Source organism: Sabethes cyaneus, chromosome 2 (genome assembly GCF_943734655.1).
Source record: "Sabethes cyaneus chromosome 2, idSabCyanKW18_F2, whole genome shotgun sequence".
Classification (NCBI taxonomy): domain Eukaryota; kingdom Metazoa; phylum Arthropoda; class Insecta; order Diptera; family Culicidae; genus Sabethes; species Sabethes cyaneus.
The window spans coordinates 6,336,109-6,358,887 of record NC_071354.1 but is presented as its reverse complement, the minus strand read 5'-3'; the positions used below and the strand labels follow the sequence as shown (position 1 = coordinate 6,358,887).

Genomic DNA, 22,779 nt, shown 5'->3' with positions numbered 1-22,779 from the left:
TTGCGATGAACGTGCTTTTGCTTTAATGTTATTTGCAACCAATGGCTATTTTAAAGGTCACAAGCGAGTAAAAGAAAGATTATTGAAATAGGTCAGGCTACGCATAATCATATTTAATACAATAATCTGGACGTCATAGATTACTATTTCAACCTTTATGGTGGACACAAGTGATTTTTAAAAGAAATCTTTTATGTCTTTAATGTTTATTGCAAGCGTTGTACTTATGAACCCCCGTCCAGGCGTCCACGTATTTTCAAAGCCATCATTGCATGTAATGAAGAAATGAATCTAAATCTGAATCTGAAACTGAATATTTCGCTCTTCTCTTTTAAACATTCACTTAAACAATGGCACTCACAGATTCTTATAAACATACATATGCCAGAAATGCAGTTTACAATAATCTTTGATCTAATGATCTGATATAGTCCTACGTCACCCATTCGTACAACCCTTAGGGCTGTATACCTTGTAGTTTTACAACTTACTTATGCACATTGTTTTTCATACCTACTATTACCTTTACGTTCCCGCCGGGATTTCAAAAATTAGTGTACTTGCCGTTACACTTTTGGCTCTATCTTTACTATTTTTTGATCGATGTTTATACAACTTGTCTTCAAAGAATCACCTTAGATTGACCTTCAATGAAAAAATATGTTAGCAAATTTTGGATCCATTTTCGCAGATCGCAGTGGGATTATTTTTTCACGTCATAAGTAACAGATGAAATAAAACGAAATCTGTTGCTGCCATCTCATTGAGTTAGTAAGAATGAATATATTATACTGTAGAGCATTCGTTCATGCTCCACACTACGGAACTTCCGTTTAGAGTACTACCGAAACCTAAAACTGGTCGTTTATAAATTGTAAAATAATAAACAAGTGTGGCAAATGATGTATTCAGCTACGGGATTTTCTAAGACAAATTCTTGGATCAACATTTGAATGTTTTTAAGCCAATCTGGACGTTCCGGTATATCTGTTATATTAAGGTTAGTAAAAACTTAACTTGCAAAAAGTTGCGTGTATTTCCATAGCTACGTAGCGACCGTTCCGCTGCTGCAGAAACTGAAGTCTATGAGCCTCGAAGCGATGATTTCCCTCTAAACTAAACGGGGTCAACCCTATTCAATTCTGTGGACTTCTTTGCACAAAATAATTAGGTTTTTATGTTTTGTTTTTTTTCAAAGCCTGGTTTGGTATAGTCCAAAAAGGGTAAAAAATGTTAAAAATAGGGGAAAATGAGCAAAATAGGGCACTTCCCGATGACAAACAGGAAACCGGTGGGCACCATGCAATTCTCCGGAAAATTTTTCATAAGATCACCTACATTTTATCAGCCTGCAGGCAATATCTTAATTGCGTCCGTTTTTTCGGCTCGTTTTTGCCCATAGTGCAATGGTATAAGATAAGGTCGAACCCACACAATTGTGTAGGTTGCTAATTTTAGCAAACATTTATTGCAATGTGTAGAATACACTGGTTTTAGTATCTCGATAGATTAAAAAAAATATATTGATCCAAAAACCAACAATATCGTAACTAAAACCCTCCGATGGCTAGATCTATGCGGAACACTCCTCGTTTGCCTTCCCCATTCCATACTCAAGTCACGCAGAGGATTGCGTTAAGAGGATGAACTGTCCTGTATGTTATTTAACACAGCTATTGCAGGTGTGATTGCAGGCACGGTACGAGAGGCTTCCTTAACACGATCAACGGAATCAGAAACTAAACCGTGCCAACTGCTGACATATGTAGCGACAAGGAGGGGAACCTGCTTACCGAAAATTCAGAGTTGGATTTCGATGTATGGTTGAATGGCGAACAAGATGAAGCGGTCAACAGAAATAGAGTAACAATTGAGGATGGTGCACAAATCAACAATCTACAAACTTTGGACGAGGTTAGAAAAGCAGCGAGAGAGCTGATGGCAACCTGTGCGGTTTTCGAGAGAGTCGCACCACGACGGACCAAAGGTTCACTTTGCGACAAACCTTCCGATAAAGGCCGGGAATACAACTTGCAGACTTACCATCTGTTTATAGACTTCAAGGCGGCGTACGATTCAGTTAAACGAAATGAGCTGTGGCGCTAAAATGCCCACAATTGTGTGTGACCCATGATTGTGGACTGACCGTAGATTTCCAGCAATTCCGGTTCTGGAAACAGACCTTTGTGAGCTATCTCTGGATGGAACCTACCTACGCGTAGATATGCAGCCATTCCTATGTGTTCGATGAATTATAATATATAATAATAATAATAATAATAATAATAATAATTCCAGAAGATTTGGACAGTCAATTTACCCGATCAGCTTGGCGACAAATAAAACTTGATCTGTCATAGGCCCGTCCAGGAGCGTGTCAAGTCTCACCAATTTGCAACGCGATGGAAGCAAATCCGACGGGTTGCTAAATACAAGCTAGCAGCCAAAGGGTATAGCGTAAGAACCATCACTTCGGTTCTCGTAATCCAGTTTACTTGAAGGAGACACCATACTATAGAGCAGGATTCGAGTATTGAGCGTACTAAAGTATCAAACTAAAGATCAAAGTCACAATTGTAACCTCACGAAGAGCTGATTGGGCAGTGTGAAAAGTAAAGGGTCTAATTTGCTTCCTTGTAGAATCTTTTGCGTTGATTGTAAGCTGGGTTCCCCAGAGTTTCCACCTCGGCTCACTTCTTTTCATATTACACAAGTAATAAATTCAAGTAAATTCAATTGCAGAGTGATCGGCGTCAAGCGGGTGGGACAACGCGTTCGGCAGCGTTACTAAACCGGGTTAATCAGCGTAAGACCTCGCAGGGAAATCCCGTCCAGCAGAGCCGAAATGCTCGCACGTTTTGGTAGAAAACCAACAAACTGGTCTGGTTTTCGATAGTTCGGCATAAAATGAAACCAACACGCACAGTTTTTTTTCTTCCTATAGGTAAAAGAACAGTACCATCATGATTTATGCTGTATTTCCTCACATTTTCCACGGTGATTATTTTCTTTTCTTTCCAGTACGGGTTTTTTGTTTGTTTGTCTCTTGTTTAACTTGTTTGCTTCTGGTTTGTGTTGTGTTGTAGGTTAAAAAGTGGTTTTCTTCCATTGAGTGAGGCCAAAATCGTGTGTGTGTGTGTGTGTGTTTGTGTGATTATGTAAAAGTGTTGCATCGCTGGCTGAATTCAGTTTTCTCCATTCCACTGCCAACTTTATTACAGTTTTGTTTGTTTTGCATGCACTGATTATTTAAAAGCTTGCTAGTTTTTTGTTTGTCTGTTTGTCTGTTTGTTTATATATATACTTGTTTTTCTGCTGCAGTTGTTTCTATTGTTCAAAGTGTTTTTTAACTAACCTAGCTGCTGTTTGTCTGCGGTCCACTAACCGGTGCGGTGGTTGACCCCCGAAACTTGCTGAGCTGCTTCTTCTCCACTTAACGTGTCTATTTAGTTATGCTTTGTTTTTTTTTGTTCAATTTTCTTTCGCTTAAATTCAATCGATATCTTCAAAATTCTGATTTAACAATTAGAGGTGTGGAAGAAAAAACACTGAAAATGTAAAATGCTTGAAATATCCTTTCGAGTGAGTGAGTGAGTGAGTGAGTGTTGCCAAGCCAAGTTGTTGAACTTGTTTGTTGAATCGATCGATGAATACGATAAAAACGGTCGGCTGCTTGCTTAAAACTGTTTCCCCCCACTTTCAAGAATGTGTGTGCCGCTTGGTATTGCCGTTCAGTTGGGTGAAGATTCTTTGTTACTGTTACGATCTTTTGTTTGTTATTATTCGCTTATTATTAGCTGATACCATTAAATAGTATACATAGGAGAATAATAATAAGACTGTACTTGGTTTCGAATAGTTTCACACGGCTGTACTGTGCCGATTTCTTGGTTTGTTTTATTTTATACAAGTGTTGTTTTGAGTATGAGTGTGAGTGTGTGATTTCGCGATTCTCTCACAAATTGTTCATAGATTTAAAAATTAAGGCAGTGGTGAAATAGAAATTTCCTTACACATTTTGCTTTGTTATTAAATATTTATAAGTATTTTTTGTTTGCTTTGTAAACTTTTGTTTAACTCTCACTTTATTAGCATTTATTTTCAGGTTCATTAGGTTGTTTTTTTTTTTGCTTCTTCCATTTTATTATTGTTTATCATTGGCTGACCGATTTTCTCCGACTACCGACGACTCGCAAGGGATTGAGCCGTGTCTGCCCGTCTACGTGTGTGTTGCCCTAACACTGTGTGAGTGTGTTTTTTTCTCGTTTTTGGTTTGTTGGTAACAATGGTAACTGAGTATTCCGTTCGTATGTGTGGTATTGCATTTTGCACTGGGGGAGTAGGGGGCCTACTTGGATCGGAAAGAAAAGAACTCTCTCTAGCGCGAAGGATCGTAGAACTAATTGCACATCTAAACTTGGTGTGTTGGTGTTTGTCAGTCAGAGAGACAGCACAGTTTTCTAGTTTTGTCTGATTTTTTGTTTTGTTTTAGTTTCAGTTTCCTGCTGCCAGTATTGTTTTGTTGTTGGTGAAGTTTCATTTTGCAAGGTGGGATTTCGTTGATGGTTAAGATTATCTCCGTTTCAACCGTAGCAACGTTTCGACGCCATTTTCGAGGCAAACCTGGTTTGGAGGATTTTGCTTCAGCTTATTTTCTTTTGTTTAGTTTCTCATTGTTTATTTACTTGTTCCGTTTAATATTGATTTAAAGTATTCAGTATAGTGGCAAGAACTGTACGCTGTATAGAAATATAAGTAATAAGAACATGCTCAAATTCAACAACATTTACAAAACTAGTCGAACAAATATCGTTTTTAACATTAGTGACTATTAATTTTCTTGCTTCTTTTCCGGTAATCGTTCTTGTTTAGCGCAACAAAGCAACGAAACTTGTTCCATTCACAGCAAATAAGTATAAATAATCTCATGCAACTAGAAATTCTCCTCTCTTCATGCTCTCGCGCGTGTCTTCGATAAAATATCTAGAGGGCGATTATTCTACGACTTTTTCCAGACTTTTCTGCTCCGCGAAGCGAAGCGAGACGCGAAGGCATTCAGCGCCTTCTGCGATCTCACTTCAACTATCTGGCGTGAGCATTCATATTGGAATGTGTGTGTGTGTCTGTTTTTTTTTTCACTTCATTTTTTCTTCACTTTCTCATTTTTTGGTTGGTTTACAGTAAAATACCGATGTACCGATACCTACGCTAGGCTATTCTGTTTTGTTTTCTTCCTTATCTTCTTTCTTTATATAGTTTAACTACATTTAGATTGTCAAAATTATAGTGAGATTTTCTGCAATATTTTTCTTCACTACAGCACTGCTTCTCGCCGCCTCCGGCGGCCCGGTTGAGTCCGTTCTGCGCCATTCATTCTCAAATCAGCTTTGTTTTTTGCTTATTTAGTTAAATACAATATCCTAGATATTAGAGATTTCGCAGTGGTTTCTCTCCCCTCTCTTCTGTGTGTGTATTATTTACGACATGAATATCTTTTTTTTTTTGCTTTGCTTTGCTTTGTTTTGCTTAGTTTTGCTTCGATAATAAATAGAAATACTAAGTTCAATACTATTCAATGTTTTGCCAGCCACTCTCTCTCCCGCCACACAGAGACACGGGAGAGGAGTGTATGTTCTGTTCTACCGTTTTTAGTTGTTACTATCCTGCTGGGTTTTTTTCGCTAGTAATAATATGTGTTATGTCTAATTCCAAGTAACAAACGGTTTTATTACAGTCTTATAAAGGTTTTAATGGCTGAAATTGGTCATAAAAACCTTTTTAAGAGTACAATAAAACTCCGTTAGTTACCCAGGATGCTTTCATTTGTTGTCATGCACAAAATTTTGTTTCGAGTGTGTATTTGTGAGTGTTTTTCTGTATGTTTATATGCAATTTATGTACGTGAGTAAGAGAGAGAGGGAGTACGGGAGGAATCTCACAAGGGAATTTTTCCTGTTCATGTTTTTTTACTTTACTGAAATGATTAATTTTCACTATTATCACAATTACGATTTAATAATTCTGTAAGTTACTCTTTTAAATGTATGTTATTTCAGTAAAAAGGATAATATACTTTCTGTTTTTTTTTTTCATTTCATTTATATATAATATAAAGTGCAAGATTAAAGCTCCATTTTGTTGTTTCATTTTTTATTATATATTAATGTTTTTTTTTGCATTTTTTCCTTTCATTTCTCTCTGTGTGTGTGTTTTTTTGCCTACAAGTTATACATAGTCGAGATGATTTCGCTTAAATATCGATAATTATTGCTACTAAAGAATGGAAGTTTTAACAGAAAACTCATCAATACGCACTTGCGGAGCCCGAGAGGGGCGGGGCGACCGCGCAAACCACCGCTTACAACCTGCCTGTATGGGAGTGTCAATGTGTCAGTGTGTCTATTGTTCGTTCGTTGAATTTTACGCAATCCAAGTGGGCGCCGCACAGTGGTCCAAAAGGGGGAGAAGTGGAACTTTTTTCCTGTCATCTTTGGGTTTCATTTTATCAATATAGTGACTTCGGAACTTCTGTTTGTAGAAATACACCTCATACTCAGAAACTGTCAAAAATTACTCATAAAAATAAGAAAATAACTTTTTTGTGTTAGGAAACACAGACATGGTCTCTTCGAAGAAGTTGAAGCAAATATAAAGGCAAGCAAATTTGCCGAAAAAATGATATTACTATCTCTTTCGAGTGTAGAGTTACAGAGTATTTTCTTTGAAAGTTGTTTATAAATTAGTTTTTCTTGCATAACTTTTGTTGGTTGCATTTTACAAGAATATATTGTCTTAGGCAATTATCGAAGCACTCAAAATACACGTTTCTCCAGAAGGCAGCAAATCTTTTGGAGGTTTCTTTACAAAGTTATCGCTTATTTAAGCATTATTTTTTCTTACTATCACGAACCTATTGGATGAAATGCGCCCTCTTGCCCCATTCTACCCTAGTGACTCGACAAGTTAATGAAAAATAAAGCTTCAATAAGCGACAGCTTTGAAAGAAAAGATCATAGAGATTTTCCGACTTCTGCAAGAACGTGTATTTTGAGTGCTTCGATAGTTTCCTAGAATAATATGTTCTTGTAAAATGCAACCAATAAAAGTTAATTATGAAAAACTAATTTTTAAAGAAAAAAGGTGTTTTTCATGTCGTCTTTGGCATTCATTTTATCAATATAGTGACTTCGGAATTTCTGTTTGTAGGAATACCCCCCATAATCTGGAACTATCAAAAATTACTCATGGCTTACGACGATAAAAATACGAAAAGAACTTTGTGTTGGGAAACACAGACATAGTCTCTTCGGAGAAGTTGTAGCAAATATAAAGACAAACAAATTTGTTGAAAAAATGATAGTTCAATCTCTTTCGAGTGTAGTTACAGAGTATTTTGTTTGAAAGTTGTTCATAAATTAGTTTTTCATGCATAACTTTTGTTGGTTGCATTTTACAAGAACATATTGTTCTAGAAAATTATCGAAGTACTCAAAACACACGACTCTGTAGAAGACTGCAAACCTTTTGAATTTATTTTTCTTTAAGTTCACGAACCCATTGGATGAAGAAATGCCCCACTTGGCCCATTCTACCCTATTGACGCGAGAAGTTAACGAAAAATAAAGCTTTAACAAGCGATAGCTTTTAAAGGAATTTGCAGTCTTCTGCAAAAACGTGTGTTTTGAGTGTTTCGATAATTTCCTAGAATAATATGTTCTTGTAAAATGCAACCAACAAAAGTTAAGTCTGAAAAACTAACTTTTAAAGAAGTTTTAGAGAAAATGCCCTATAGCTGTGCATCCGATAGAGATATAAATGTCATTTTTTCAGCAAAGTTGTTTGCCTTTACATTTTCTACAACTTTGCTGAAGAAACCATGTCTCTATCTACTAACATAAAAAAGTTATTTATTTATTTGAGTCTTTGGCGAACGCAAAACACATAAAACACATGCTGGCCGTGCTTTGGTAGTACTTGACCTAAGCTTCAAGATATATCACTGATTTGATCTATCCACTCGCCCCATTTTAGGTCTATAGGTCTGAGAAACTGAGAAAAAATGAGGTTTAAACATGCAATAACTTAGCAAGTGAATGTCCTAGAGATTTGCCGTCTTCTGTAAAAACGTGTATTTTGAGTACTTCGATAATTGGCTAGAATAATGTGTTCTTGTAAAGTACAACCAACAAAAGTTAAGTTTTTAACTAATTTTTAAAGAACTTTTTTAAGAAAATGCTCTATAGTTCTGCGCTGAGTAGAGATAGAAATGTTATTTCTTTAGCAGATTTGCTTGCTTGTACATTTTCTACAACTTGGCCGAAGAAACCATGTATTTTTCTTTTATTTTTACCATGGTAAATCATGAGTAACTTTTAACATTCTCAGATTGTGTGGAAAATGCTTAAATGAAAACAAACGACGCTAGGGGAAAAGTTCCACTTTCCACTCGTCCTTTTGGCACCACTGTGGCACCGGAAGGGTGCGTCCGACCGAGTGCAGATTCAGCACGGATTTGTTTAACTACTACTTCAGCAAGTCCACGAAAGAAATACTTTCAAAATTTTAAAAATGTTTCGGCTTCGTTCGAAGTGTTTTCAACCATTCTTTTTTTTCAATAGTGCATAACTTTTGAACCACCGAACCGATTTTCGTTATTTTGGTACCAAAATCTTCGAAATCGGTTCAGTGGTTCAAAAGTTATCGACTTTTAGAAAAAGAAAAGCAGTATTTCGACAAAATCCGGGCACTTCTAAACTTCGGTAGGACTTTTTCTCCCATGGAATTGCTGAATTCAGTTCGCGTACAAGAGAAATGGAACTGCTGGCGGTGTAAAGTTTGAAAATATTTTTACCACTTGTGTGATATTGATGATGAAAACTATGGGGTTCTTTTTTTTTGTTTGGTGCACTACTCTTTTCTTCTGAACTTGTTTGTTCTCATTTACTACTGCTAGGGTATTTAATTATTTTTTTCCACTTATTTTATTTCAACATTTATGATTTGAATAGGATCATTTTCTTCCCTCTTGTTTTGTATATAATAAGAATCCAAAAGGTATTCACATTGCATTCGTATGTAAATATGAAAAGAATGTAAGTAAGTAAGAGTGTGTTTATGTGTATAGTAGATAACAAGGTGCCACATTTCGATAGACATAACAGTATTATTAGACTCTGTAATAATGTTTTTTTTTGTTTGGCCTGGATTGATAATCATCCTGCTGCGGGGACACTATCGAAGCCCGTTAGCGTTCGGGATAGGAAGTAGAGAAGGCGAGAAGCTTATAAAACGCTTGATCTGGTTTTTGGTGTCGATTTTGGATTTACCTCCGAAGGGAAGACCGAAACTGGTTCAGAAACACTTTGGGACGCTCTAGTATGGCTTTACACTAGCTTCTAACGGAGTAGAAGCGAATACTTTCTTACACGTTAAAATGGGATTTGCTTGTATCTTTGGGGGATGGCAGACGCTTCGCTGCCTAATAATGTGCACGACACTGAAATTGAGCAGAATATACTTAATTCCTGGGGTTTTCTTATGTTTGGCGGTCCCCTGCATTATGGGGCTGCTAAAAAGTCGGTTCCTAAGTCGAGAAGCCTTCTTCCTTCGCGCGTTGGTCGCTGATGCTAATCCGTAAATTCCTTAGATGTGCTCCACAAATTCCGGATTCAAATAGGAGAAGCCATTAAACTCGGTCTGGTCCAGATTCATCATAAACAGCTTATCGGTTGGTGTCAGATCCGTCTTTTCCGAGGTGAACTGACGATCGAAGTTGGACACATCCTTGCGATGTTTCTGAAAAGAAACACCAACTTAAGTTAGCAAATTTTTCCATTAACCAAATAACTGAGTAAAATCATACAATTTTCGGCTTAAACGGGGGCTGCACTTCGCGATTCTCAATCTTCTCCCAATCGATACGACGGAAAAAGGCATGAGCTCGGACGTCCTCTTCGCCACGAAGTCCACAGCCTAGACGTTTTTGTGGGTTCTTAGTCAAAAGCTGCAACCGAAAAACAAAAACATTTTCAAATTACAGCTCCTCTTTCAAATTAGCTTATCAAACTCACCCCCTTGCAGACATCCTTCGCCTCCTTGCTCAAGCTCTTCGGATACGAAACGTTGTGATCGGTAATGGCGGCGAAAAGCTCCTCCTCGTCCTCCCCGTCGAAGGGTGGCTGTCCAACCAGCATCTCGTACAGCAGCACACCGTAAGCCCACCAATCAACCGATTTTCCATACGGTTGGTACAAAATAATCTACACAAATACAAGACCGGACCAGACAGACAAACAGACAGACAATTAACCAAAACAAACCACACAATTGTGTCTACTCTCGCTCACCTCCGGGGCAATGTAATCCGGCGTACCGCAGAACGTCTTGGTAGTTTTGTCGCCGGCGATGCCCTCCTTGCACATGCCGAAATCGGCAATCTTGATATGTCCGTCCTGATCCAGCAGTACGTTGTCGAGCTTTAAGTCACGGTAGACGATTCCACGTGAGTGCAGATAGAACAGCCCGATGGCGATCTCCGACGAGTAGAAGCTAAAAGGATGAAAACAACCAGTCAAAGTGGGCCATGTTTTGTGGTTTAGTTTTTTCTGTCGTCGTCGTCGTCAACGACGACGTCATCGGCGTCGGAACGACAAACAGTTTTTCACCAATCGACGCATGTTTTTCTGTCTTTTTTTTCTTGGTTTTCGTTTGCATCCCGGTCACGTACCGAACAGCAAAAACTAATTACCAGGAGAATAATTGGTGTTGTCCAATTTGTGGCGATGTATCCCGCCGGAAACGTGAGCCACGTGAACACCGCCCACACACGCATCGTATTTTTACGTAGGACGACGCATCTTGGGAAATGTCAGATTATAGCGAGCGGGCGAGCGACCGAGCCAACGTTGGCTAATTTTGTCACACGCACAAAAACAAATATTCGATCGATTAATTCGATTTTGATAACGCCAGAAAGGGGACACCGGGAAGTAGGGCGTTTCGCTCTTTAAGCTGGTGGTGGAAATTCAGTGGAAGGCAGATTTGTGCTGAACCCACTGAGTTAGGACAGGATGCATCTTTGAACTGTGTCGGAAATTAAGAGGTAAATTAGTACACATTTGGATTGAAATTTATTATAACTTTGACGACAACTTCGCTCCATTTCTCTTCCTCTACTTATACCTAATCTAACCAGAATGGTCCTGCTCATATATTAGGACAGTGTTGCAATCGAAAACACTGAACTTTATATTCTCTACCTATTATTGCTTTGTACCCCATAAATTTAACAAACAAGATTAAAATGCTAGCTAGATAAATAACCACTCTTAAGTTTCGCCGTCTTAAGCGTTTCCTTTGTCTTGATTTATTAATCATGCACTTTTAATTAGAGAAGCACTCAAGGAAATTAACTCAACACAAACAAACGTCCTCCCGGTTGGTGCTAGAGTTATTTTTTCTTTCTTTCCAAGAAGACAATTTAAACAATTTAGTGCACTAAAGATGAAAAACAAAATTTTAACGCAGATTGATTGCTCTTTGTTTGGATTTGACAGCACTTTGTTTTGATTTTCACAAGAACAGAACTGGAGTCGAAGCACAGTAGTCCAAAAGGGCGAAAAGTGGCACTTTTTTCCTAGTTTCTTACGTTTTCATTTTATCATTTATGGTCTTCTGCACTTTTGTGCTTTTGTGCTGTCTCTTGGACCTTTACTTGCTAAGTTATCGCATATTCAAGCTTTAAGTTTCCATAGCTTCAATCACGAGCCCATGGGGTAAAATGGGGTAAGCGAATTTATGGAATCAGCACTTCATCTTAAAGCTTAAGTTGAGTACTATAAACTTGGATGGGTTCCACTTGTCCCCAACCACCCAAATGAGAGTACGGCAAGCATACGTTTTATGTGTTTCGCGTTCGCTAAAGGTTCGACACACGTGCATTTTATTGTGTTAGTCGATAGACACATATTTTTTTTTTATAGAAAATACAAAAGCAAAAAACTTTGCTAAAGAAATGACCTTTCTATTTCTATCGAGTGCAGAGCTATAGAGCATTTTCTTTGGAAATTCTTTAAAAATAAGTCTTTCATACTTAGCGTATGTTGGTTGCATTTAACAGATGGTTCAAGGCGTTTATTGAAGGACTCAAAACACATATTTTTGTAGAAGATTGCAAATCTCTAGGACCTTTTCTCACAAAGTTATTGCTTATTTAAGCTTTATTTTTCTTTAACTTTGCGAGCCAAAAGCGATAACTTTGTAAGGGAAGGTCCTAGAGATTTGCAATCTTCTGCAAAAACGTCTGTTTTGAGTCCTTCAATAATCGCCTAGAACTATTAATTCTTGTAAAATGCAACTAACAAATGAAAAATTAATTTTTAAAGAATTTTAAAAGAATATGCCCTATAGTTCAGCATTCTATAAAGATAGAAATTTTCTTTCTTCAGGAAAGTTGCTTGTTTTTACATTATTTATATTTATTTTATTTATTTACATTTATGACCCTTTAACTCTAGAGTCATTCGGGTCACAATTTGTGGATACAACATACTATTTACAATTTACATTATATACATTAAATTTTGGAATAAAGATTTGTCATATTTAAAAAATTTAGTGTTTTTTCTAGTTCGTTAAGATTATCTCCCAGTGATATGCAAAGAGAAGTTGACATTCCGCTGTCTTGTCGCTCCAGCTCGCAATTTAGTGCATTCTGATAAAAGATGTTTCACAGTAACGAATAAACCGCATGATTCACAAAGTTCTGGATCGCTTTGACTCATTAAATAACCGTGCGTTGCTTTTGTATGACCTATCCGTAACCTTGTAATCACTCGAGCATCCCGGCGTCCCAATAGTCTAGATGTTTTCCATTCAACGCTGGTTGATTTGATTTCTTTGAGTTTGGTGTCACTTTCAAACCACTTGCTGTTCCACAAGCAGTTTAACTTCTTTCGTAAGACTCGTTTGAAGTCAGGATAAGGTACAGAAACCTCTGTGATACTTTCTGTTGCCATAGAGGCAGCTTTTGCAAGTGCATCGGCTTGTTCATTGCCATCAACCCGACATGCGCGGGTACCCAGCATAAATCAATTCTCCCACGATATTGCGAAAGTTTACGTCTTAGTTTAACTATCCATGGATGGTTCGTATTGTGCCCCTCAACAGCTAAAATAACGCTCTGCGAATCACTAAATACAACAGTAGGTCCCGTTAATGTTTCTACCATGTTAATAGCTTGCAATATTGCGGAAGCTTCGGCAGAGAAAATAGAAAGAGTTGATGGTAAGGGGATACTTCGGCTTGTTGTTTGGTTGTATATTCCGCAGCCAACACCGGATTCACTCACTGATCCATCTGTAAAGATTTGACAGTGTCGTGGATAGGCTTCAGAGACTATTTGCGCAAACGTAGATCGAAGAATTCGCGGAGGACCAGGAATAAGTACGTCACGCTTATAGGGGGGAGGGGGGGTTGATCCAATCGTGACGATTTGTGACGTAGGGGGGAAGGGGGGTATGAAGTTATGTGACGTCACATGAAAAAAATCAAATGGAAAATTTATTCGGGAAATTATAATTTAGCCTTCATTGTAAAATACAACTATTGAAGGCTTCTATAAAATTAACGTACTGATGGATTTTAAAACAAATAGTAAAATTTTTTGAATGAACACTTTTTTTAACATATATATGTGAACAGGACTTATTTATTCTATGTAGTATGAACTCTCCATTAAGGCTTTACAGAATATGCAGTACACCGCTGAAGAGCTGCTTGAGTACCGTCCTGCCTAAAAGATCTTTGCAACCGCAAATAGCAGTCGCACAAACTCCTGAAGGGTTAAATTTCGCATCTAAGGTAGTCTGAAGTTTTTGGAGCGTCTTAGTAGAATACGAAACCTGAAATTAAAAAAGAAGAAAACTTATCCAATTTAATTCTACTATGTCTAAGTTTTCTTCTTTTTAAATTTTAGATCTAAGGTAGTGTTGAATGACTACACGATTGAAGAAATACAAAAAAATCCGTCAGGAAAGTTCTTCTAAGGCGTGTTGCTGCAAGACGTCAGCAGGAAGCCCTAATTCTTTCAACTAGATCAGACGAATTTGAGTGGATGAATGTAAAGGGCGTGGATATGCGCGAAGCATTAATCGACGACACATCAGCGACTTCTGAAGCGTATCCGATTGCAGCAATTGAAGATCATCTTCAAAATCCGCGAATCGATGACTTATAAGCTCGAAAATTTTCCATTTTTTATTAATTATTAGCTTTAAATAAAAAGGGTGGAATGAATATTTAATTTTTTTGTTGTGAAGGGGGGAGGGGGGATTGTCGTGACGTGACGTACTTTCTCAGGGGGGGTCACGAATGTGTGACGAAATGTAACAAGGGGGGAAGGGGGGTTTGATTTTGGTCAAAATTTGCGTGACGTACTAAATGGATGTCGCCTTAAAGAGCCCAGTCATCGACTATAGGTAGGCTTGCTGTTTCCACATTCGAAATAGTTATATTGAATTTTGTATCAGCCTCTAGTGCTCTACAGTAAACAGAATCGCTTTCCTGAATTCTTTTTCTTTCTGCTTGACGGGTAGCATATAGAATCAGTTGTTCATTCACGAGGTACGTAAAAGGGAGCAGACCAGTGTCCGAAAGAATACTTTCTATCGGGCTTGATCGGAAAGCCCCAGAAGCTAAACGTATTGCTTCGTGGTAAATTGGTGCTAAGCGCATGTATTCTTTTTCTCCTGCGGCGCATATAATAGGAATAGCATACATGAGTTTTGGTAGCACTATAGCTTGAACAATGCGTATCATTGTTACTCGATCTGCTCCAAAATTAGATTTACTTAGACACCTCAGCAGATTCAACGCTTTGCGTCCTTCAGTTCTAGTTAAAGCTATGTGTTTTTTTAAATGTTAGATGACTATCAATCCATACTCCTAGCACTTTTTGTATCCCAACGAATTCGATTTCTTGTTCACCTATTTTCAGTGGAGACTGTTTTTTAACATGGGAACGTTTGTAGCATATATGCATAGCGGCGGTCTTGGCAATCGATATGGAGAAGCCCGTTGCTTTGCACCAACTATCGATCTGAGAAAGCACTTTTTGTAGTTTTTGCCGGGTTCTCAAAACATTAGAGTCAGACACAGCCAGTGTTATGTCATCTGCGAACAGTTCCAAAAAAGTTTCATTAGAAGTGTATTGTTGAATACTATTGATTGCTAGCAGGAAGAACGTCACTGCCAGCACTGATCCTTGAGGAACGCCATTTTGGAAACGTTTCAACGTAGAAAAATGCCCGCTTAAACATACTCGAAAGTACCTGTCCTTGAGGAATGCAACACAAAATCTTGCCATTTGTCCACCGATTCTTGCTTTAGCCAACTCCTGCAATACTAATCGGCGCCAGGTTCGATCGTATGCTTTTTCGATGTCGAGAAACAAAATTTCTGCATGTCGTTTTTCTGCTACTGCTTTCCTGCTATAACTCTCGATGCTTGCCAGCGCGTCCAGCGTCTGTCTTCCCTTCCTGAAGGCAGCCTGGTGCTGACCAAAAATATTCCGCTCTTCTAGTACGCTCATTAGTCTCCGATTGACCATGCGCTCGAAGAGTTTCAGAACGCTGCTAGAGAGATGTATTGGTCTCAGGTTTTCTGGTATGTTTGGATTTTTGCCAGGTTTCGGTATTGGTATTAGGAAGCTTTCCTTCCATACATTCGGAAAAGTTCCATTTTCCCAGATTAAATTGTAACAATCTAGCAATTTTTTCTTGGCGCAGAAAGGAAAGTGTTTCAACATGATGTTGTGCACGCTGTCTGGGCCTGGTGATGTACCGGTTAGATTGTCCATTTGAACAAGAAGTTCATCAAACGTGTATTCTTTGTTGTATTTCGCCTGCCGGTCACTTGGAAAAACAATAGGTGTCCGCTCGACTGTCCTCTTTTTTTCGCGGAATTCTGCTGTGAACGATTCATCCGATGAAGAGAGTTCAAAGTGTTTAGCCAGATGCTCTGCCATCTCAGACGTGTCCGAAGTGAATCTGCCATCGATTTCCATAGACCATGTGCGGGTCGACGTCTTTTTTCCAGCGATAGCACGGATCCTCCGCCAAATTTCAGATGTGGGAGTATTTTCATTAATTTCCGACACATATTCTTGCCACGATCGCGATTTTTCCTGTTCTATAATTTTTCTAGCTGCATTCCTAGTTACACGGAAGTCTTCTTGAGCGTTTTCCAATAGACTGTTATTCTCGCTTTTTTATTTTTAATGTTTTTCAATTTGCGTAACGCACGTCGTCTAAGCTGAACTGCTCGTGCCACACGCTCATTCCACCACGGAACTGTTCTTGTATGTACCTTTTCTCTGGTTTTGGGTATCGCAAATTCTGCTGCTTCTATGATTATGTCTGTTAACTCTTTTATTGTATACTGTCGCTCTATTAAGACTCTATTTGTAATTTTCTTCTCGAATTTTTCCCAATCTGCAGCGCCAAGAATCCAATTTGGCCTTCGTCTGATCGAAGTTTTTACTGTAGTGAATCCTATGAAAATTGGGGAGTGATCGCTGCCGTACAGGTCGTTGAATATTTACCAATTTAGCCGATTTGCAAGTTCAGCACTGCATGCTGTGACGTCAATACATGATGAACACTGATTTGCTTGATGCGGGTAATAGGTATGCTCTCCATTGTTTAATACTACGAAATGGTGTTCTTCGAGAATTCCAGCAATGAAGCGGCCCCGAGGATCGTCTGATTCACTCCACAACTGGTGTTTGGCATTCATGTCGCCTGCAAGGATAACAGGTCCTTCTAACTGCTCTAGAAGATCTTCGATGTCCCATTTGCTGACGTCAGAATTCGGTGCAATGTATATTGAACATACTGTTACTTTAAATGGTGTATTTATTTTAACAGGTATCGCTTCGAGTGGCGTACGTAAATATATTTCTTCCATTTCTATGCCAGTGCGAATTGCTAACATGACTCCTCCTCCGTGCGCCGTTCGCGGTTTGGAAAGGATGTTGAACCCTTTTATGGTAAACGTTTTTTGATACGATTTGGTTTCTTGAAGTGCAATGACAGATGGATTGTGTTCATTTATCAGGAGCTGGATTTCAGCATATTTAGAATGTACTCCATTGCAGTTCCATTGGATTAAGAATTTGCTGGCGTGGAGAAAAGATCAAAACCCAGTGATGGCGATTTTTCCAGCTCCATAGCCTGCGATGAAGGGTTGTGTAGATTACGGTTGTCTTCGATAGCTAGTGTTTTAGATACTGGTGATCGAGAAGGAGAATTGGACGATTTCGAATCTGCAGAGGTAGATTCACCTCTGTTTTTCCCGGTTTGTTTACGAGTTCTCTTCAAAATATCTGAGTTAGCCTTCTTGGTAGAGGTTTTTGGCTTGGAGTTTTCCGTTGTCTGTTCCAGGTGGAATATCAACCCTTCTTTTGCCTCCAAATCTTTAGTAAGCTCTGTAACTCGTTCAGCACTTTTTTCATACATACTTCTAATCTTCTGTATTTTTCCTCCATTTCACTAAGTTTTTTATTAAATTCTGCTTTCATTTTATTCATTTCTTCTTCCTTTTTCATTATTTCACTGATCCACTTATTTCGGTCTACACTGTCTATTCCACTTGCTGCTGCGTTAGCATAGTTCTGTGATCCTGTTCTGTCTTCCACAAGCTTCCTGGCCGCCGGGTAGCTGATATTGTTGTCTATTTTGGTTCGCACTACTAGGTTTTCTTTTGTCCACATTGGACATGTTCGGTTATTGCTAGGATGTTCTCCTCCGCAATTCTTACAATTTGCTGGATTTGGGCAGGGTGTGTTTTCTCCGTGAAACAATTGTGAACAATTTACGCAAATCTCGGGTCCATTACATTGCTTGCTTATGTGACCGTACGAGAAACATTCATAGCACAGAGCGGGTGGTGGATAGTAAGGGCGAGTTGTTACAGATTCATAGCAGGCGACCTTGATCTTTTCGGGTGCATTGACCCGATTAAATGTTAGTAACAATGAACCATTCTCTTCTTTGTTTGCTCCGCGTCGAAAATGGCGTACTGCCACAACACCTTGGTCAGCCAACTCGGCGACTATCTGGTCCTCTGATATTCCGATTAAGTCCCGACATGTTATCACAGCTCGTGAGTAGTTCCTGCGTACATCGTCAACTACTTGTACTGGTACGATATTGCCACCATCAACAAAATTGATTAGTTTTTCCTTCAACTGGTTGGCTTGGGATTCAGATGGTACTCTCACAGTATACGTTCCTGCCCGAGAATTTTTCCGAATGTCTTCGACATTTGCACAAGCTTTAATGGATTTGGTGACCAAGAAGATATTCACTTTTGCCAGAGATCCGTTCGGACTTTGCACGGTAACGTAACGCGCGAACTTATTCACTGTGCTTCTATTATCGAGTAACGGTGGAAAGGAGTACATTCCTGCACTACTCGAGGCCATTCTCTTGATTCCGCTCCCCTAAGGGGCGGTATGAACACTAAAGGAAACAGAGACGTCGATTATCAGTCTTCGATAGTAGAAAGTTGCTCCTTTTCTTTTATGCACTACACTTTCTAGGTTATGTGAGTCCAATCCACGTGTTTCACACTCGGAAGCAAAATTTAGCTAAAACTTGTCTGGACTACGCGGACACTGATACGCCAGGTTGAATATAATTTTACGGTTTTGAGAGACGGGAATAGCACTCAATAGGCCAATCGCGCTTGAAAATACTGTTTTGGAAAGAAAAACTTGCGTTGAGACAACAACTCGTGTAACGACTTCGGCTGTCACAAAGCTACTGACATTATTTATAACTTTGTAGAAGAAACTATGTCTATACTTCCTAACACAAAAAAGTTATTTTCATTATAGTAAGCAATGACTAATTTTTGACCATTTTAGAGTAAGGGGGATTTTCATACGAACAAAAGTGCTGAAGACCATAAATGATAAAGCTTCCCGAAAAATTGTGATAAGCTGAACCGTATCGAGAAACGTGAAAGAAAAGCAAGCTCTCCCCAAAGGATAAACGGAAAACCAGAAAAGAAAAGTCTCTCAAAGTAGCGTTAACGACTTGGAAAACTCAAGTAGATGGAACGATATCAACCGAATTGTGATTTGCGCAATCATCCTGGAAGTTACGGTGAGCAGGAACTTTGCTGGGTTTGTCCTTTCGAGGAAAGCTTTCGTCGACATGGATTACAACAAAAATTAAACTGGAAGATTACTTAGAAATGCTAGAGATAAACTTGATTGATAACGGCGAGACATTGATGGGACTCCAGACTTCCTGTTTTCCAGCAAGATAATATTGCAATCCACAACTTTTAAGCTGGTGGAAACAGTGCAGTCAGTGGTGTGCTGATAAAGAAATCGAAGTTCTCCAGTAGTCAACCTGTACAATTTGGTACAAGCATGTTTGTATGTTCCGCCATAACTCCAGAACACCTTAACCGTTGTCCACCAAACTTGGCATACATATTCCTTGACATAAGGAAATCAGCACTAGAAGTCGATAAAAGGGGAGGTGGTCCCTATCAAGGAGGGGATCCAAATGTGCAACTAGTTGGAAGACAAGAGTGGTTGTAGGGGGGTGAGGGGCTGTTTTGGAAAGGAGATTCTTCCGTTATAGAGATTTTGCGAAAACAGATGCATCAGTGGCTGTATGACCCATAGAAGGGTTTGACTATGGGAAGCCAACAAGAACGTGAGTTCTTTTTTTTTTAGCAGCGGAGAGCCGGGGTAGCTCTTACCGTATCAAGAATTCCTCTCTATTGTACTTGGTCCTGGGCTACTCGTCGCCAATTCGTTGCACGTCTCGACACACGCAAGGCTTTAAGTTGGGCCACTGCACAGTCGTCCGGCATCCTTGCAACGTGGCCGGCCCACCGTAGTCTACTCCCAACTTTCGCCAGGTGTACGGTGGGAATCTCTCCAGGCAGTGCCTGTAGCTCGTGATTCATACGCCTTCGCCACTCTCCGCCTTCACAGGGTGTCGATTATCCAGCACAAATAAAATTCCCTGACTTTTCCAGGTTTTTCCAGGTGTTTTTCAAAAAATTCCAGACGCAAAATATATCCTTAATTTCTCTTTTCAAAGTGTTTATTTGGCTTAATTGGTTGTTTACTCTTGAATTATCATTTCCTAATGAATTTATTTTTCCTTTTTTATTCAAATTCTTCTTTTTATGCAAAATTTCTATGTGCAAAATTAAAATTGATTCGAACTTAATTAGAGCACATTGATATTGAAGAATTGAGCTAAATAAAAATAGCAAAATGTCTTTTCGGAAAATGGAATAGTCTGCTGTTTTATCTAATTGCCAAAGGGTTGTAGGATTCCTGTTAGATCACATGTAATGAATGGGAATAAATCCGCTTCACACATTTAACTATGTAAAACAATGAGCATAAAAGTTGGATATTAGTTTAGAACATAATTTGAAGATATTTTCTGACACAAAGCCCGATTTGTCTGAGCAGCTATTTCGAATTGTTATCAAAATTTGAGGAAATAATTGTTCCTCAGGAATATAAAAAATTTTGAAACCAAATGACTCAACGAGCATCGCAGCATCGTTGTATTATTTAGAACCTGCTTTTATTCGACATACTTGCAGTCAACTTTTGATATTCAGGGAAAACTTCGGGTTTGCGATTCTATCGGCTTTCAAATTTCAAAGACTGATTTGTTAAACTAAATCAGAATTTTGAGGCTGAGATGATCTTTCGTTCGAATACGCATTAAACGTAGGTTTTCACTGGTGAACGACATGAGAATAAACATTAAAGTCAGAGTGCTGGCCCGTTCAGGTTAAATGTTTTAGTAAATTTTCAAAGGCTGATCTTGGTTCAGTTTGGTTAGTTCTCGTTCGAGTTACAGTCCGATCTCGGTCCGGAAGTCTGGGATTTTCAAGAGACAAAATCAGCTGGTGTGGTCTTTATATGCCGCTTTGCGTGTAAAATAAACAAATTTCAATACACAATTTTTGATCTAAATACCCCATTTTTTTCGAAGAATCCAAAAGATATTGATAATAATCAATCAAGAGCTCACACTTCCCTTTGAACCCAAAATCGATCAAGTCTGTTCAACCGTTGTTGAGATTTAAAGTAGGTCAGTCGCACATTTATGAAGTTTTGAAACTCTGAGAAATTTGTACACGGCAGATTGGTTGCATGCGAGTAAAAATAACGTGTTATATTTATATTCTATTTGATCTGGGCATACGCGAGGGCCTTGAATGAAAAGGTTCCAGATATTTGAAGCAAATGTTTTCCTTGCGTAGCTTTAACTTTTCCGATATAATTTCTTCCCATGCCAAAAGTACCTGGCTTCAAATGAAATTCCCTGAGGGAATCTGAATGTGCGTTTTCAATGGATGTGAAAGGGCTCAGAAGGCTTAATTTGTGAGAAATGAACACGAAAGGAGATATTAAGAAAAAACGGATTGTTTAGGTCCACTCCGACCAAAAAACTTTAAATTGCTCCAGCCTATCAACCATAAAAGATAGGGCTTTCATTTCTTTAGCAAAGTTACTCAAAATTTAATATCCTTCAACTTTGCTGAACATTTTATTCAGCTAACTTAAACCATAAAAAAGTTTATGTTTTGAACTCGCTTACTATGATGGCCACCCTAATGCCATATACACATATAAAGGCTTTGTGCCGCGAGTTGCCACCCCCAACCATACGCAATGTTAAGGAGGCCATCATGCAGCTAAAGAACAACAAATCGGTTGGGAAAAATGTCATTGGAGCAAAGCTTTTTGATTTGCACCGACGGATTGTTATGATTTGGGTGACAGAACAGCTACCGGAGGAGTGGAAAGATGGTGTTATCTGCCCGATTTTGCAAAACGGCAACAAGTTGGACTGTGATCACTCGATCACCGTTCTCAATGCTGCCTATAAAGTGCTGTCCCAAATCATTTTCCGCCGACTATCACCAAATCAAGTCGGTTTTGTCGAAGGTCGGTCTACGACGGATCAGATACACTGCGGTGTAGTGTTCGACATCGGAACGGAAATTGAAGTCCGGGTTCCGGTCTTTTTTAGGTCCGATTTCGTTCCGGTCCGATTTAGCCCTGTTCCGGTTCCGGTCCGATTCCGGTCCGGAAGTCCGAAATTGTCCGGATGCAAAATTGACCAATTTTTAAAAAATAGGTAAATGTCAAAGGCAAAGCTTTGAATGTGTGGAACCTTCTGTAACTTCTAAACGCAAACCGGCCTGAAACGGATCATTTAAAAAAATGAAAATGCGACACCATTAACTGGTGCTTGGTAGCTTACCCATCATGGAATGGTACACTTTCAGACATGAAAGTCAGCTTTTAATTAAAAAATTGTCTTTCAACCGCCAGTTTATGTTCTTTTTAATGAAAATTAATTTAAATTCGCGACTTTTTATTTTCTCAGGAAACTTCAAATCAAATTTTCCAGTTTTCTCGGACATCACTTGCTTCAAAAGTTCATAACTTTTAAATAATTTGTTTTATGAAACGGCAAAAAAATTCTCAGCCACTTAGCAAAAATACCAGTTGGAAAAAATATTTCTCATGGTGGTGGAAAATTCCTGTAGAAAAATAAAATCACTGCAGTGAAATTTTGGACACTAACAGACAAATGAATTATCAAATAAGAAAAAAAATACAGTGGACTCTTGGAAAAGTTAACTCTCTGAAAAGTTAATTGTTCAGAAAAGTTAAGCGAATATTAGCTCCCATGCAACATTCTAAAAAGTTAATTT

The 22,779-nt window shown here is 38.7% G+C and overlaps 1 protein-coding gene across 7 annotated transcripts in view; it reads right to left on the bottom strand.

The window, feature by feature from the left end:
* Positions 1-2,963: 2,963 nt before the first annotated feature.
* Positions 2,964-22,779, bottom strand: part of LOC128738468 (protein kinase C, brain isozyme) — a 212,907-nt gene continuing 193,091 nt past the window's right edge. For all 7 annotated transcript variants that reach the window (XM_053833644.1, XM_053833640.1, XM_053833638.1 and 4 more), the window contains 4 exons: positions 10,347-10,548; positions 10,071-10,259; positions 9,863-10,003; positions 2,964-9,795 (listed from right to left, as the gene is read on the bottom strand). In XM_053833644.1, coding sequence (XP_053689619.1) covers positions 9,643-9,795; positions 9,863-10,003; positions 10,071-10,259; positions 10,347-10,548 — 685 coding nt within the window. In that variant the 3' untranslated portion in view covers positions 2,964-9,642. The remainder of the gene's footprint in view (positions 9,796-9,862; positions 10,004-10,070; positions 10,260-10,346; positions 10,549-22,779) is intronic.